This window comes from Microcaecilia unicolor, chromosome 11 (genome assembly GCF_901765095.1).
Source record: "Microcaecilia unicolor chromosome 11, aMicUni1.1, whole genome shotgun sequence".
Classification (NCBI taxonomy): domain Eukaryota; kingdom Metazoa; phylum Chordata; class Amphibia; order Gymnophiona; family Siphonopidae; genus Microcaecilia; species Microcaecilia unicolor.
In genome coordinates this window covers 89,671,285-89,688,690 of record NC_044041.1, presented here as the reverse complement: position 1 = coordinate 89,688,690, position 17,406 = coordinate 89,671,285, and the positions used below count along the sequence as shown (strand labels likewise).

Below are 17,406 nucleotides of genomic sequence, written 5' to 3'. Positions count from 1 at the left end.
TGCTTGGTTTTTTTTTTTGGAGCATCAAACCCTTTTTGTTGTGTGCTGTGCATCTATTTGCAATTTTCCTTTTCCCCCTTTCTATCGAGGCAGCTGGTCGGCCTTGTTCTGGAGTTTTTCCCCCTGTAGCCAGGCTGAATGGTGCAGCTGGTTATAAATCTTTACAAGGAAGCAGTAGAGTGTGAGCACATTGCCCTTGCTGCCTTTCTCTATTAGTCTTTTTTGTTACAGGTCCTGCCTGTGTTTCCAGTGTTTGCATATTGTGGTGCTGTCTGAATGTGAGTGGATGTGTCAAGCAGTTGCGTGTGTTGTAAGGTGGCGGTATCTTTGTGCATGCGTGTGTGTGCATGTGCGCACACAGGTGTGAACATGTACTGCTGTGTGTCTTGGCGTGTCAGCGGTTGTGTTTGGCATTCAAATGCTGGGGCTTGGGTTGCGCGTATATGGGACAGGGAGGGAGGGAGCTGCAGGGCCCCCCGATTTTCGACTGTGGTGGGGGAAATGAACAGAAGCTAAAATTCCACAGCCCAGGGCTAGATAGTGGTGCAGTTGGGCAAGTGAAGGAATCTGATAAAATAGCCCCCAAAATTACTCTATGTGGCACTTTGGAAGCAACACAATAAAAAAAATCATAAGACCCCTTATGCCTGTCATTACTGTGGCATGCAGCATTGGCAAATTATTGGGGTCAGGTAAGGACTTACATCAGTAGTGAACAAAATGAAATTTGCCTTTCGTAGGCCACCTGATGACCCTGTTTTAGGGGTTCCCAATCCTGTCATGTGGACCCCACAGCCAGTTAGGTTTTCAGGATATCCACGATGAATATGCATGAGATAAATTTGCATATAGTAGGTTTCCAGTGTATACAAATTGAGTCATTGTGGATATCCTGAAAATCTGACTGCCTTATTTAATTAATAGTCTTGGAGCAACCCATAGAGATGGGGAAGGTTTAACGTTGTGTTAAAGTTTTATTAATTGTCCACACCTCTTTTTTTGGACGTATGTGATTCCCCCCCACCCACCCACCAACCCTTTAGCTGTATTCTGGGAGTCCTCAGCTGTACTAATTGTTTGGTTATAAAATGTGTTGAGATGCATGCATATCATACTTGGCAATGAATGAAGCATATTATATTGTGAGCACAGCGTTGGTTTCAGCTGCCTGTGACCCATTGTGGGTTTATTGGAGGATACATCACTGTGGCAGCTTGCAGACAGCTCCATTGAAGACCGCAGTTGGCCTTGTAATATTTAAGCCGCATGGTTGTGCTCCATTATACTGTGGTTGTACCTTACACCCAAGCAAGTGGCTAGCAGTTCTGGCCTCTCTAGCCTAATTCATTAAGCAGCACTCGTTTCAATGGCTGGAATCAAGGCAGGTCTTAGTTCACATAAAGGTATCTGGATAAGTCAGTTGCATTTACTCCCAAGCCTCAAGGGCCAGCACTAAGTCAGGTTTTCAAGATATCCCTAATGAATATATATATATATGAAAGAAAGTTGTATACGATGAAGGTAGTATGCATGCAAATGTAACTCATACATATTCATTAAGGATACCCTGAAAAGCTTACCTAATGGTGGCCCTCCTGGACTGGGAGTGAATGCCACTAGGATAAGTTATCTGCATATCTTTAAGTGGATTTTCAATTAGGTGAAGCCACTCTATGGTGCGACTTCACCATGAGTATTGTGTTCAATTCTGGTCACCGTATCTAAAAAAAGATATAGCGGAATTAGAAAAGGTTCAAAGAAGAGCAACCAAAATGATAAGAGGGGATGGAACTGCTCCTGTAAGGCTAAAGAGGTTAAGGTTCTTCAGCTTGGAAAAGGGACAGCTGAGGGGGGATATGATTTAGGTCTATAAAATCCAGAGTTTAGTGGAACAGATGGAGATGAATCGGTTTTTCTGTCATTCAAAAAGTAGAAAGACCAGGGGACACTCTGAAACTTGTTGCCAGAGGATGTGGTAACGGCAGTTAGTGTATCTGGATTTTAAAAAGGTTAGGACAAGTTCCTGGAGGAAAAGTCCATAGTCTGCAATTGAGACAGACATGAGGAAGCCACTGCTTGCCCTGGGATTGGCAGCAAAGAATGTTGCCACTAATTGGGTTTCTCCCAGGTACTTGTGACCTGGATTGGCCACTGCTGGAAGCAGGATACTGGGCTTGATGGACCATTGGTCTGACCCAGTGTGGCTGTTCTTGTATTCTTATGTACCCATATATCCGAGAGCCACTGAAGATATCTTAGACCTGTGATATCTGTAATAACAATGTCTGGATGACTTTAATTGAATAGTGGCTGAATTTTATCTAACTATGAGGCATATTTTCAAAGTTACATAGTATGAGCCCCTCTGTATATTAAAGGTCCAACACAACTGAATTTTAAATAGCAGAGAAACCAATGATAATCATTCCCACAATGTTCCCAGCTCTTAATTAACTAAACAAACATTTTTTAGGACCAGCCAGCTATGGTTGCTTCCCATAAACGTGTCTCATCAGGAATAGCAATGAATCCACCAGTCTTCATCATCAGTCCAATTTTTAACGTATGAAATGTTCATATTGTGATTTTTTTTAAAGCTTTAGTGTCATTAAACAATGTTCTTATTTATGAAATATTTCAAACAATTAAAAAAAAGTCTTGTAAACTTGCTGTTATCTTATTCCTAGACAGCCTTTAAGTCAGCATCAGGAGAACATCGCAGACATAGCTATGTTTCATCATCTGCCTCAGAGCATTCAGTCTCCTTAGCTGTTCATTCCCAAAATTTTAAGAGTCTGCTAGCCACTTGCTTGGGCTGGGAACATTGTGGGAATGAATTTTATCTAAAGCATAAACCCACCCCTGCCACGCTACCAGGTTCTCTTTCTTTTGAAGGGATAACGTTTGACCAAATGTCTCAATATCTGGCCAAAAGCCATCTGTTCAGCATTCCCAAATATTGACATCAAATTATCTACTGTAGTTACCACCCAGATCAATTCTAACCCGGGGACCACAAATACCCCACTGCTTTCTGAGTTCAAATCCAGGTCTGCTCAAAAGTCTCCCTCCTGGAAATGGGTAAATTGGCAGCTCTGCTAACTTGGCATTTTTCCAGACACCGATAATGTCCTTGTACGCAGAATACCAGGGTGGTGCAAGCAGCAGAAATCAAAATGTTCTGGGACTTGGCTCCTCCTACAGGACAAGAATACACGGTGCCCATTTTGGCCATAAGATCATGACAGGAAACCTGACCTTGATATGTCTTACCTCATTATAAAGCACTTGTGAACATTACATTGGTAGGAACTTTTTATTTTTTTTTAATTGTTAGAAAAGGAAACATAGGAAATATGCTGGTGCTGTTTGATTTCATTTTATCAGTTTTTGATAACTCGTCCTTCCATAAAATATTCCAAAACTGTAACGAGACCATTCCCAGCAGTCTCTTTGGGTTCCATATTGAACTGTTCAGAACATAGGAAGAAACTCCTAAGCACGGGGTGGGGTTTGTTCACCAAGTGAAAGTCCCTGGCATGTTATAGACTCAGACACTGCTGTTAATCATTTTTTTTTCCTAGAGCTAATTTGCCCTGCCCCCTGGGCTGGGTTCTGTGGTTCCCACTCCTGTGGGACATGTCACTGCCTTTCATAGTGGTTTTGCCTCTGTGTCACCGCAGTTTATATCCTCGAGGCTCAGAGGGATAACTGCTGCTAGACACTTGTATTGTGAGAAACCATTTCTCAATGCCTTTCTTCAAATTAATTGATCCCTGAGGAAAACCACTGTAATTCATTGATTAATTTTTATTTTTTTTTATTACAGAGCCCAAGTATTTGGACTTGTTTGCTTTTTAAATAAGTGCATGAGGGCATGTTGTGGATGAGAATGCTGGGCTCTGGGGTAGGGGAAGGTGTGCATTTCTTGATTCTAGGGCTAGTGTTTATATTTCCTGGGTTCTAGGGTGGCATGTGTACATGTCAGGTTTTGTTGTTTGTGGGTTTTTTTTGTTACATTTGTACCCCACGCTTTCCCACTCATGGCAGGCTCAATGCGGCTTACATGGGGCAATGGAGGGTTAAGTGACTTGCCCAGTGTTTTGGGTTCTAGCGTAGGTGTTTGCATCTACTTGGTTCTTTTGTGGGTCAGCTGTGTTTTAGGGAGTGTGTCTCGTGTGTGTGTCTGAATGTTGAGTTCTAAGTTTTTGTTGGATGTAAGAAGGAATGGTGAATGTTAATCTGTGTGAATGTTCAGTGTTATGTTAGTGTGTGTATGTGGGTATTGAATTCTAGATGCTAGTGTTTATGTGAACGTGGTATGTGTGTCCTGGGTAGTAATGTACGAGTGTATTTGTGTATGAAAACTGGGTATATGTGAATGTTGGATGTTGGTGCTTCTGTGATTATTGTGTGATGGATGTTGTGGGTGCTGGACATATTTGAATTCAGTTGTCCAATACAGTTTACATAGTTTGTTATTGCTGGCCCTATAACAGATATCACAGCTTCCAAATTACCCTCCAAAAGTTAGAATCACATGCACAATTTGATGGCATTCTCATTCTTAGAGATTCATTACAAACAAATTGAGGCCACAGCTCCTGGGGCACCCTATCTCTCCCTTCATGAGGCATTAGGGTAAAATTAATATCCCAGTATTACCTCAATATCAGTTTATCCCTGGTATTCGCTGACCCCATTGATATTCGGAAGGTGCACTGAAATGCTCTCCTCCTGGAAATTGGGGATTAAGAAGTTGCTGTGGAGAGCTTCACCTCTGAATCCCTCCTGGGTGCCCCATGCAGGCCTCAGGGACTCATCAGTCTTCAGAATAAGCAAAAGGATTCCTCTCTGGCTTTGAAAGGACAGATGAGGCAGCTTCTGTGTTTGCACTGTCCACTGACATCAAACAGCTGCTGACCTGTAGTTACCAGGATAACTGCAATGAGAGAAGGAAACAGCCTTAGACAAATCCTGTGGGAGGGAGAGCAGTGAGAGAAAGGGGCAGAGACCAACAAAGGAGAAGAAAGAGAGAGAGCAAGAGAGACAGGAGTCATGATGAGACAGAGTTTGAGATGGGGAGAGGTGAATTGTGGGGTTAAACAATGGAAGACAGAGAAAGGGTGTGAAGGAAACATAAAGATATAGGGGCCGATTTTCAGACCGCGGGAAGAAGCCAGGCTGCCTCCCACAGTCGATGGTCAGCCCAGACATTCAATTCTATTTCCGGTGACCAGCATTAAATATCCGGTTTATTTTTGGGCAGTTTAGATTTAACCACCTAGGTTTACGTTAGGAGATAGGCAGTTAAGTCTAAACTGGGCAAAGATATTCCAGTTATTTACGCTGCCCAATGTGGCCACTTACAATAGCCGGCTATGAGCTGAATATTCGTGAATAGCCGGCTATATCTTGCAATATCGCCGGTTATCTCCTTGCCGCTAACCAGGAATATTCAGGGGGGAATAGCCGGTTATTCTCCACGGAATATCATCGGATAGCCAGTTAAGTGCCAGTTAACCGGCCAAGTGAGGTTTCTGGCTGGTTAACTGGCACTTAACTGGCTATCTGGCGATATTCAGCAGGGGGTAGCCAGTATTCCTGGTTAGCGCCTAGGAGATAACCGGCTATATCAAGTGATATAGCTGGCTGTCCTCAAATATTCAGTTCATATCCGGCTATTGTAAGCGGCCACATCAGTCTGCTTAAATAGTTGGTATATCTTTAGCCGGTTTAAAGTTAACCTGCTCTCTTCAAATATCGACTTAGCCGGTTAACTTTTAAACCAGCTGAAATTAAACCAGATATTCAGTGCCGGTCACCGGAAATGGCCTGGTTCTGAATATCCAGGTTGACCGCCAACTGTGGGAGTTAGCTGGGCTCCCTCCCATGGTCTGAATATTGGCCTAATATGGGCTATCCAGTCTGCCTATCCATACCAGTTACTATCCCTTCCTCTCCCTTAGAGATCCTACGGGCTTGTCCCATGCTTTCTTGAATTCAGATACCGTCTTCACCTCCTCAACCGTCATCTCTCTACAGTCTTTTCCGTAAAGAAGTATTTCCTCAAGTTACTCCTGAGTCTGTCCCCTTTCACCTTCATCCTATGCCCTCTCATTCCAGAGCTTCCTTTTTTGATTGAAAGAGTCTTGCCTCCTATGCATTTATGCCATGGAGGTATTTAGATGTGAGGGGAAAAGAAAGAGCCAGTGGAATTGGAATAGACAGATCTGGTGCTCAAGATGTATCAGTAGGTCTGGTTTTCAGGACAAATACAGTAAATGTTTGTGAGATGTGTTTATTTCCATGCTGACCTACAGGCATATCAGTGTCCCATTATACATTCTGCCACCACCAGCATGCTTCACGGCTTGGTTGATAGTGTGAAACTGGCTGCCAGGTCCCCTACATGTTATCCCACACAGCAGGTGATAGGGGGACAATAACTGAAACAATTTCACCTCTGTTAGCATTTCTGAAAAGTACATTTCAAGACCAATGGCAGGTGCATTCTTCAGGGGTCTCTGGCAAATTAAGTTTGCGTCTTTCCTGTTTATGATGGGCAGTGTCCAGTGTGCCACTCATGGTCACTCAGGGAGCACAATTGCTCATCACCAAAAATGAATAACAAATTACCCTAAAATTGGGGTGAGGTGGGGGAACAAAACTGCAGAATTACTAGGTAATTTTAGCTCTTGGCGCTTGAACTCAAGCAAACTCCTCATTACTAATGTCCAAACGACTAATGCACTTTTCCTAGGTTCCCATTATATCTATCCTTATTTTCATCATATTCACAATAAATATGTATGAGATATATTTGCATATGTTGGGATCTAAGAATCAGGTTGGTGCTTGAGAACAGAGGCTGGGTTTATAGAGGGAGGGGCAGATTGGGGAGAAAAACCATGGAGGTTTAGGGCCCCATGAATTAAAGCCTATAGCCCTCTGCTTTAGGCCGCTGTCCTTCACAGAAGTGGTAGCTAATGTGGTTGGGACTGAATCCCACTGGGCTCAATGTTCAGATATAGGGCTAGGGCAAAAATTTGATTACATGCTCAATCTCGTTAAGCACTGTGCAAGACACAATGAAACAGTTCACCAAATAAAAATAAACATGTGTCTTCAGCAGCAAGGAGTATAATTATGAACAAGATGCAATTGGGATTGGGCTAGGCAAGTACTCGGGAAATACGATAGGGGTAGGTGGGGAGGGGAGGGGAGGGTGGTTGAGAAACAGAGGGAAGGTACTTATTTCATTTCGGACAAGGTAGGTTATAAGAGACAAGACCTGTTTAATGATTGCATATTTTCTGAAGGTTGTGCCTGTACCTTTCCAAGAATCGTGGTGGTGGGGTGGAGTTGGGAAGGGGAATGGGGGGGGGGGATGCGTTTCAACAGGGGAGGTTGGAATGTTGTATTGTAGAATAGAAAAGATTGTAAGACATGTATTGGCTTGTGTATTATGTTCAATAAAAATGTTAAAAGATAAAAGTAAACATGTCTCTGGTTACGCGCCAAAGACCCAGGAACCCGTTTCGTAATATAACTGACCCATTTTAGTTTTCCAGTGGTTCTGTAGTGTCCTTGTGGTTGAAACTAATATGTCCAAGGCTGGAGACTCTTAATCATTTAAGCAGTGCTCAAGACTCTGTCCTCAAGGGCCACAACCCAATTGAATTTTCAGGATTTTTCAGGATCTTGACAATGAATATATGCATGAGTTCTATTTGCATGCACTGCCTCCATTGTATTAAATAGATCTCATATGTATTCAGTGTGGAAATACCGAAAACCTGACTGGGCTGTGGCTCTCAAGGGTTGAGGTCTTGCGCCCCTGTCCAATCTGCTCTGGAAAAACGTGTAGCTTTTCAGATATCAATTTTGTGCATGGACCTATTGTGGCCAGCCAAGTCCTCCTCCCCCCCCCCCAAATTGATTTTAGTTTTAGAAAATCCCTCTCCACCTCAAACAAATCAGGTCCGGCAGACATTTTCCTATTAAAGCCGAATAACTTGATTTTATATTACAGTTATCCAGGCAAAAATAGGGCAAGAAAAAAAGAAGCAAAATTTGCTTCAACTTGTTGCAGTGTAGAATTTGCCAAGTATTCAGGAACCCATCACCAGCCAGCGCCTGGTGGATTTCTGGAGAGATAGTGCCCCCTAGTGGCTCCGATGCCGCACCTGCAGCCTCTCTGGAGGTATGCAGCTGGGCGAGGATGCAGGTTGCTGAATGGGAGCCACTGCTGGGCTCAATAGTTATCTCCTTAGCTGGATAGAAAATGATTTTATTAATTGCATCATTTACCACTGCTCTTTGCTTCCACCGTGATTGGCTGGAAATCCCCCCAGCGGGAGCAGGCTCAATATTGGAAACCTTCGCATGCCGTATGCTTCCCATTATGCCCAGACTACAGTTGGAAAGCCACGGGAACATGATTATTAAATATTATACAGTGTGGCACTTATGAGTTTGTATTGGTCCAGAGGGCCTGCATTGCCGGGGACAGCGATCAAGAGAGTACTCTGTTTTGTTTTCAATTATTTGTTAATTACTCTGAATCCCCTCCAGGCTCTGAATTTTGAGCTACCATGCGGAATATGGAGAGAGGAAGTCCTTGTGCTTTTTTAAAAACTTACTGCCATCTCTCAGGCTGACACTGGAGTATAGATGTAGCCTCCTAGTCCCTTTAAATCAACAGTGGATGAGCAGTCCAGGATAACTAGAAATGGCTTGGTCCTCCCAGGCAGCCTTCATGCTAGCTAAATTGTCCACCAAACTTCCCTGTCATGGGCAGAACCAACCCATGGGAATGCCCCATGCCACTCAGTACAAACTGCTGGACTATACGTCCCATGATGCTCAGAGGCAGAGGCTTAGAAAGTTCGGATTATCAACTGGCTCCCCACTGGGCAAGCCTTTGCACCTTTGGGTATGTAGTTCCTGCTCTCCAGAGAAAACCTGAAACTACAAACCTGTAGGTACCATTGGGGTAAAATCAAGAATGGCTCAACCTGTCTCTTAGGATATGGAGGCAGTTGTTGATGCTAACTAGAATGACTTGTTTGAGCTGAGGTAAGATCAGAGGTCCACAGAGTCCAAACTGCATCATGATCTTACTTATTGATGAGTCTCTGCTTAGAAACTGATGCCCCCAAAGCAAAAGCTTTGAACCAAAGATGGCCTTTAGTTTAAATGAAACAGCTGCCTCCCATTCTTGTCCTTGTCCGGTAACCGTAACCTTTTTCTTTTTTTTTTCTTTTGTGTTTTTTCTTGAAGGGACCTCCGGGCTCTCAGCCATCACCTCATGCACAGCCTCCTCCACACAACCCCAACAACCCTATGATGGGGCCTCACAGTCAGGTAAGGACATGCAGTCTAAGGCCTCTGTTAGGTCCATGGGGGAGGGGTGGGATAGGGTCCAAGTCTCCTGCATTACTTGCAACTTGGGGGATATAGTGCAAATCAAACATTCTACCTGTGATGACCAAGAAAACTCATTAGCACTTAACAGCATCATCAAATTCCACTTTTGTAATGCAGATTGCTTCCATGCTGTGATCCTGTTTACTGGATCAGAATAAGGACTTTCCAATAGTTCTGATATCCATGAGCTTTCAGGGCCACATAGGTCATTTTGCAGCCTGCCAGGAATCCCATCTTCTCAGGATGAATGCCCTGCCTTTTTCAGGTTTTCCAAAGGACCTTGTCATTCCACCCTTGTTCGCAAGTGTATATGCCATTAAAGTCAGTCTTTGAAGGTGCAGACCCTCCAGTTCCCCGCCAAGTCTCCCCTTCTCCTTACCCCCATACTAAATGCACCAGAAGCCAGTCCTGATGTTCTGAGCCTCTGTCTCTGGGCATTCTGTGATTTGTGGTTTGTATTGACAAAAAGCAGGAGAAATCCCAGAATGCTTAGGGGCAGGTGTTAGCCTTTTCCTTCCTGTCTTCCCATAGCTGCAGAAGTTAGGTTGGCCATCCATCTCCATGTCGAAAGGGACTGAGCTAGTCTTGGTTTTCCCTCATTGCAAATAAGACATGTAAATCTGATTTCCCCATGGTTATATTTTCCAGTCATTCCAAAGACTGCATGGATCAGGCAAGAAAACTTGGGTTGGTCGCTGAAGCATGAGTTTGTAGGGAAGAGCAAAATTAATAGGTAAGAATAGATGAGAAGCTCAACAGTGACACCTACTGGTCAAACCTGAGATAGACATGGGTAAAGCTCCATACAGAACCATGAGATGTGGTTACTGAATGAGGACTGTCACCGTTGCTGCAGTAGGTGGACAACTGGAAAAGAGGAGATTAAAAATGGAAAGAAACCCCTAGATAGTTGCTCATAAAGATTCATAGAGTCATAGTCCCAGCAGAGGCCAATTCTGACTGAGCTGGTAGTCCACTGTACCAGAGAGCAAACTGGACAGACTCAGTTGGGTTTCCAGTCACTGTCTACTGTTGGACCCTGTACATGTAGTGGGATAAAACCAAGACTGGATTCACTCTAACTTGAGCCACATTTTTACCCTTAAAGCCTAGTTATTGCTATTTACTCAGGAAAAGGATTGCTAAACGCTGGCTTTGTTCTCTCTGCTCATGCTGTCATCGTACCCGTTGATGTCATGAGCAGATGTGAGATTTGTACTGACACTTAACAGACACAGTAACAGAGTGTAAAGCTGAGTGAGCAGCACAGCAGCTCGGCCTGGGAGTGCACAGAACATAGGTGGACCTGTTAGTTTTTGTTACTAACATCATAGCACTTCTCAGCTAGTTGACAAAGTGGTTGAGACATGCCAGTTTGGTTTGTTTGTTTACTTACTGGGGTTTATTAACCGTCTTTGTGAGGAGATTCCACCCAAAGCAGTGTGCAGCAGGTACAGCTTGACATAAAACAATTGTGTTAACATCATAACAGTAGTGAAATGACCAGATAGAAGCATGAATACAATCAATGAGGTAAACTTGAAAATAGTAAATTGAATCCTAATAATAGGACTAACATCATACAGTGTCAGAAATATAAAGGGTCAATATTAAGCCGGCAGCGGTAAGAGTTTTGCTGACCACTGCCAGCTTTATTCCTGGATATTCCTGACATTGAATATTTATTTAGATTTTGCTCACACCTTTTGCAGTTGTACTGCAAGGGGAGTTACGGTCAGGAACACTGGATATTTCTCTGTCCCAAGAGGGCTCACAATTTAAGTTTGTACCTGAGGCAATGGAGGGTTAAGTGATTTGCCCAAGATCACAAGGAGCAGCAGTGGGATTTGAACTGGCCACCTCTGAATGGCAAGACCAGTGCTCTAACCATTAGGCCAGTCCTCCAATATCCAAGCATATGCGGCCGGCTGATGAACTGCATAAAGATAGGACCATGTTTTATATGGTTATCTTAGCTGGTTAAGGGCTGAGTGCCGACTCCACCCCTGAACACCCGCAAAGTAGATGGTTTCAGCTTAAGCACTAACTGAGCATTTTCGGTGGCACTATTCTGTAAAGTGCTGCTGAATATGCCCAGTTAATCCCAGACAAGCAATATAAACAGCCAGAAGCTGTTTCTGGCCATTTAAATCACTTTGAATATTGACCCCTAAATATTTAAAAGCACAGTAAACCAATCATATAACAGAAATATGATAGATATTAGCAGACTACAAATGATACCGTAATAGACAGAAGAACATTTTCCATCTTTTGTCAAAGTTAAATATAAAAGTCTATATCATCATTGTTTCCTTATCAGGCAGTCTCAACATGGTGTTCGTTGTCTGTTGGTTCAAGGAAAATTCCTTTTTATTTATCATTCTGTAAACAACTGAAGATCTATGTGTTTAAGAAATTTCTTCATTAGATTTAACATTTAATTTTTATGTGAATGTGGTATGTGAGCTCTGGGTAGTAATGTATGAGAGTATTTGTGTGTGAAAACTGGGTATATGTGAATGTTGGATGTTGGTGCTTCTGTGATTATTATGTGATGTGTGTTGTGGGTTTTGGATATATTTGAATTCAGTTGTAGAATACAGTTTACATATATTTTGATATTGCCGGACCTATAACAAGTATCACAGCTTCCAAATTACCCAAATTAGAATCACATGCACAATTTGATGGCATTCTCATCCTTAGAGATTCATTTCAAACAAATTGAGGCCATAGCTCCTGGGGCACCCTATCTCTCCCCCTGCATGAGGCATTAGGGTAAAATTAATATCCCAGTATTACCTCAATATCAGTTTATCCCTGGCATTCACTGACCCCATTGATATTCGGAAGGTGCTCTGAAATGCTCTCCTCTTGGAAATTGGGGATTAAGAAGGTGCTGTGGAGAGCTTCACCTCTGAATCCCTCCTGGGTGCCCCATGCAGGCCTCAGGGACTCATCAGTCTTCAGAATAAGCAAAAGGATTCCTCTGTGGCTTTGAAAGGACATATCATCTTCCTTTCCTTATCAGGCAGTCTCAGCATGGTGTTCATTGCCTCTTGTTTCAAGGAAAATTCCTTTTTATTTATTATTCTGCAAACAACTGAAGACCTATCTGTTAAGAAATGTCTTCATTAGATTTAACATTTAATTAGATTTTATATTTTCTCTTTCATCGTATTTTCTTTTTTAATTTGTATTTGTTGTTATCCGCTGTGAACCTGTTGATGGGAGTCATCAGATTATAGTATCATTACTATTACCATTACCAGATATGATACTCACAATACAAAGTCTGATTGCTCAGTTTTTCAGTCTCTTCCCCTCCCATCATTAAATTGGTCATTGAGAACATAATTTGGTTAAATCAAAGGCTTTCCAAATCCCGAGCCCCATTCATGTACTTAAAAGGCATAATTAATTAAAGAGAAGTAAACATTTATGTACGGGAAGACTCTAGAACAAAAAATCATGGGCCAAAAAGAGTGGTGGGGGTCTGGAATGGCTTCCTGGGGGAGGAGGAATAGGGGGATGATTATGATGATGTTCATTTCTTAATTCATATTTTAGCCTGTAAACCGCTTTGATGTATATTCTACCAAAGGCAGTATGGTAAATACGAATAAAACATAAAAAACAACAACAGAACCAAAGAAGACCTGGGACAAACAGAGGGAGTGCTTGGTTGTGAGGAACGCAAGGACACACTTCACCGTGAATAAGAAGATTGACTGTATGGGTTTTGTTTACTGTCACATTCTATATGTCTCTGAGGGTTCTTGTCCATGTGTTGAGAACTGCTGGTCAGCACATTGGCACAGAAGCAGGAGATCAAGAAGTCTCTCTGATGTAACTTCCTGTTTCGTCAGAGGCTCAGGCAGCCGTAGTAAAGGGAAGAGGCAGGTGCCACCGGCGGCAGGGCAGCATATGGAAATTGCTGCTGCTGCCGGGTTTGGAACGTCACCATTAGATAAAACGCCACGAAAAGGGGGGGGGGTGGCATGTTAGCTCCGCCTCAGGCGGCATCTTGCCTTGGGCAAGACATAGAGTGGTGATAATGAATGCTGGGAGATGGTCACATGGGAGATGCTAGACAGGGAAGTATAGGGGACACAGAGAAGGGAGATGCTGAACATGGGGAAAGATAGGTGCAAAACATGGAAGATGGATGGGGAGAGAAGAATTGTCAAATGGGCAGGAGACCCTGGCAAGTGAGTTGAGAAGGCAGAAGGAAATTGAAACTAGAGCCTGGTACTAATACAATTTGAAAAATAAAATGACCAGACAACAAAAGGTAGAAAAAATGTTATTTTCTATTTTGTGAGTAGAATATGTCAAATTTGAAATGTGTATCCTGCCAGAGCTGGTGTTAGACGTGGCTAGGAACCAGGCAGAAATTTTGGAGGGAACCCCAAAGCCCACTACCAGGCCATGCCTTTGTCAGCTTCCAGCAGGCATAGGGCTCTCTCCGGCCAGGGAACAGTTGTCCTAGTTGCACTCCCCTAACACCATCCCTGGCATATGTGACATTTTTATTTTGAATGGTATATGAGGAAATGCATCTCTTTCTATTTCTATGGTGTGGCTTCTTGGGGTTTTGGTTTAATATATGTTTATAACTAGCCGTTGAGCCCGTAAAAACGGGCTAGTAAAGGAAGGGGGGTTTGAAAGCCCCCCCTCCAGATAGGTCGCCACCGCCGCCGCCCCCCCCCCCCCCCCCCCGGAGTTCCCTCCGCCACCCCTCCACCCGGGCCGGATACCTGGCTTCACTATTCAAACTGCTGGAACGCAGCACACAGCTCATCTGAGCTGCTGTCGGCCTTCCTTCTTCTCTGCGTGTGTTCCGCCCTCTTGTGACGTAACGTCGGCAAGGGCGGGACACAGGCAGGTAAGGAAGGCCAACAGCAGCTCAGATGAGCTGTGTGCTGCGTTCCGGCAGTTTGAATAGTGAAGCCAGGTACCCGGGCCGGGTGGAGGGTGGGTGGCGGCAGCAACTCCAGGTGGGTGGGGGGAGCGGTAGCGGCAACCCTGGGGGGGGAGTGTTGGCGACGGCGGTTCCCTCACTCGCAGATGCGCAGGTTCCCTCTCTGTCACGCCCCCGTCATCACATATTGACGTGGGGGCGGGACAGAGAGGGTCTTTACTGCGCATTTGCGAGTGAGTACGCCTCTTGCCATTTATATGTTTGATTTTTGGTCAGCTATTATGTATTTGGTATTTATGTTCTGTGTGTGTGACCGAGGTATTCTGTTAGCATAAATTTTCTATGTAGCATTCTATAGTTAGCATTCTATAGTAATTTGGATTGTTCAGTTTTCCCAATAGTGGAAGGAATATTTGTGAGGGGGATAGGAAGACTGGGGATTTTTTTTCATCCTTATTCTGTATTGGTTGTGATTTATAAAACAGCAGTTGTACAGCATATTGTTTCTTTTTATACTTTAAATAAAATGATTTAAATATAAAATCATAACTGTTTGAGGCTTGTGCGAATGGAATCAGAGCTCATGGGAACAAAGCTCACGGGGATGGAGACAGATCTCACAGAGGCGGGGCAGGGATGAGGACAGAGTTCGCGGGGATGGGGCAGGGGTGGGGACAGAGCTCATGGGGATGGGACGGGGACAAGCTTTGTCCCCACGTTATTCTCTAGCCATCAAGTCAAGTGTTGGACACTGTCACATTTTACTGCATGTAGTGCACAGCCTTGGACTTAAAGGAGTAGAGAGTTGCATGGGGACAGAAATCTAACCTGTCCCTGTCAGTCCCTGTAGAGAAGCTAACCTGTCCCCGCCCATCCCCATGGGGAAGCTAACCCATCCCTGCCTGTCCCCGCCTCAAGTAATCACCTCCATCCCAGCCCCACCCCCACCCCCGTCTTGCCCTGCCCTTGCTGTGCCACAGTCACCTTGACCCCCTCCCAAGAAAGCCAGATTCTATGAGCAGTAAAAATACTAGTAAAAGTAACATAAATAATTTTCTTCACTACTCGGCTAAATACAAAATGAATTTAAGATACACATATCCATGAGCAGCATGCCCCCCTCTTCTCTCCAACCCTTCTATCCCATGTGCTCTATCTCCCCTTTTTCCTTCCTCACTGTTCCATCATGTATCCCCCTTACCAATCTTTTTTCCCCTCTTCCCTCCACCCTTTTTACCAAGGAGGTTAGATACAACAGGAGACAGGTTGAGCCTATCTAGCTCATTATATGGGCTGAAGCCAGTAGGTGGAAATTTCCACCACACTGGTTCACCCAAAACAATAGCAAACACTATTAAAAACAATAACAAAAAGATTATTAGAAATAAGGGACCTTTTTTTTTTTACATTTATGTCACACATTATCCCAAGCAAACTCGGATTCAGTGTAGCTTACGTTTAAAAATACAGTGAGACAGAATAATAAAATTCAGTTTTATTATAAGAGTAAATAGATGGATATGTCTGAAACATTTAACAAAGTTGAGATGATCATATATTTCCAACTGGGCATTTAAAAAAAAGGCAAGTGCATTTTTATAATATACCACTGCAATCCACAAAACAAAAGGAGCAAGTTCCCACATGCCATCTTTTTCTTTTGATGTAGGCAAAGGGAAAAAAAAGATTTTAGATGCTCCCAGGTTTCAACCTAATTCATGTTTAACGTGGGAGATAAATACCATAGATAGATAGATAGATAGATAGATAGATAGATAGATAGATAGATATTCTGAATGTTGAGCACCTGATTCTCATAACATGATGTCTGTCTTACTGGCCCTTTACCAGGAGAAAAAACATCTCTGCACGAATATAACACATGCTAGGGTGTCCCTATAATCAGCCCCTCCAAATGACACACTAATTATGATTTTTTAACAAATTACTTACTCTACCTATGAAAAGTTATTCCGTTATTATACTTCCTCTGTGTACATACATATACACAAGCCGGCATATTTTAAAATATAAGTGAGATTAAATAAAAATTTCACCAACAATAAAGAACGACAACATGGATGCAGCAGCTCATAGGTTTGCTTGCTTTGTATTGAGTGCACAGGGATGATGGCATATGACTCAGACCTCCTCTCCAGTCCTGGGTGCCCTCCCAGTACATACCTCAAGCCACCCTAGTGGTCTAGTGGCTTCTTCGGGGTAGAAAAGATCCTCAGTCGTTCTGCCTGCTGCCACTGACCCTCTTGCTGTTGCACTGCTTCTTTAAAATGGCTGCCGAGACTTCCAGCAGTGGCCTCGCAAGACTTCTGTGGGTCTATCCCTGCAGGATCCCCACAGACCTGGAGGGGATCCCTGTCCTGTGGTACCCATGGGAATCCCACCATCCCCACTCCTGTGCAGCTCTCTACTCCAGAGGGGTTCTGTTATTCAGGATAATAAAAACAAGGCCCTATTCCTCATCGTCTGCTCTGTACCATTCCCAACGAGTGAGTTATATACTCTCCTTCCAGCAGAGGGAGACTAAGAACTACTGATTAGTGATACCTTTATAAGGGACTGTGCAACCCTTTCCTACTTAGTATTTCTCAGTCTCCAGCAGAGGTAGGTGAGTGTGTGCAGCTCTGCCCCTTGGTTGGGTGCGCTGTTTTGGCCAATGTAAAAAAAAAAAATTTGAATCCTTTTGGGTCCTTAAGGTGGATTTTCTGGTGATGGCTATCCCCATAGAAGGCGGGGTGGACCTCAAAGATCCTCAGGATCGCAGAATGGAGGCTCTCCTGAAGCGATCCTTTGAGGTCCTGGCCTTGGCCTTACAGGTGGCCATTTGTGGAGGTTACGTGACTTGGGCCTATTTTCAGTAGACCGAAAGGTTGCGGACTCTCTGGAGTCAACTTGATCGTATTCATGCTCAAATGTTGTGAATTTGAAGTTGGGTACTGCCTTTTTTTCTGATGCCTTGTATGATTTGGTCCATGCCTCTGTGAAGAACCTGGTTCTTGTGGTTCCTGGATGGCATTTTTTGTGGCTCA

The 17,406-nt window shown here is 43.6% G+C and overlaps 1 protein-coding gene across 2 annotated transcripts in view; it reads left to right on the top strand.

Moving 5' to 3' along the window:
* SSBP4 (single stranded DNA binding protein 4) overlaps positions 1-17,406 on the top strand; it is a 547,729-nt gene that overhangs the window by 474,910 nt on the left and 55,413 nt on the right. For both annotated transcript variants that reach the window (XM_030218716.1, XM_030218717.1), the window contains exon 6: positions 9,286-9,369. In XM_030218716.1, the coding sequence (XP_030074576.1) occupies positions 9,286-9,369 (84 nt within the window). The remainder of the gene's footprint in view (positions 1-9,285; positions 9,370-17,406) is intronic.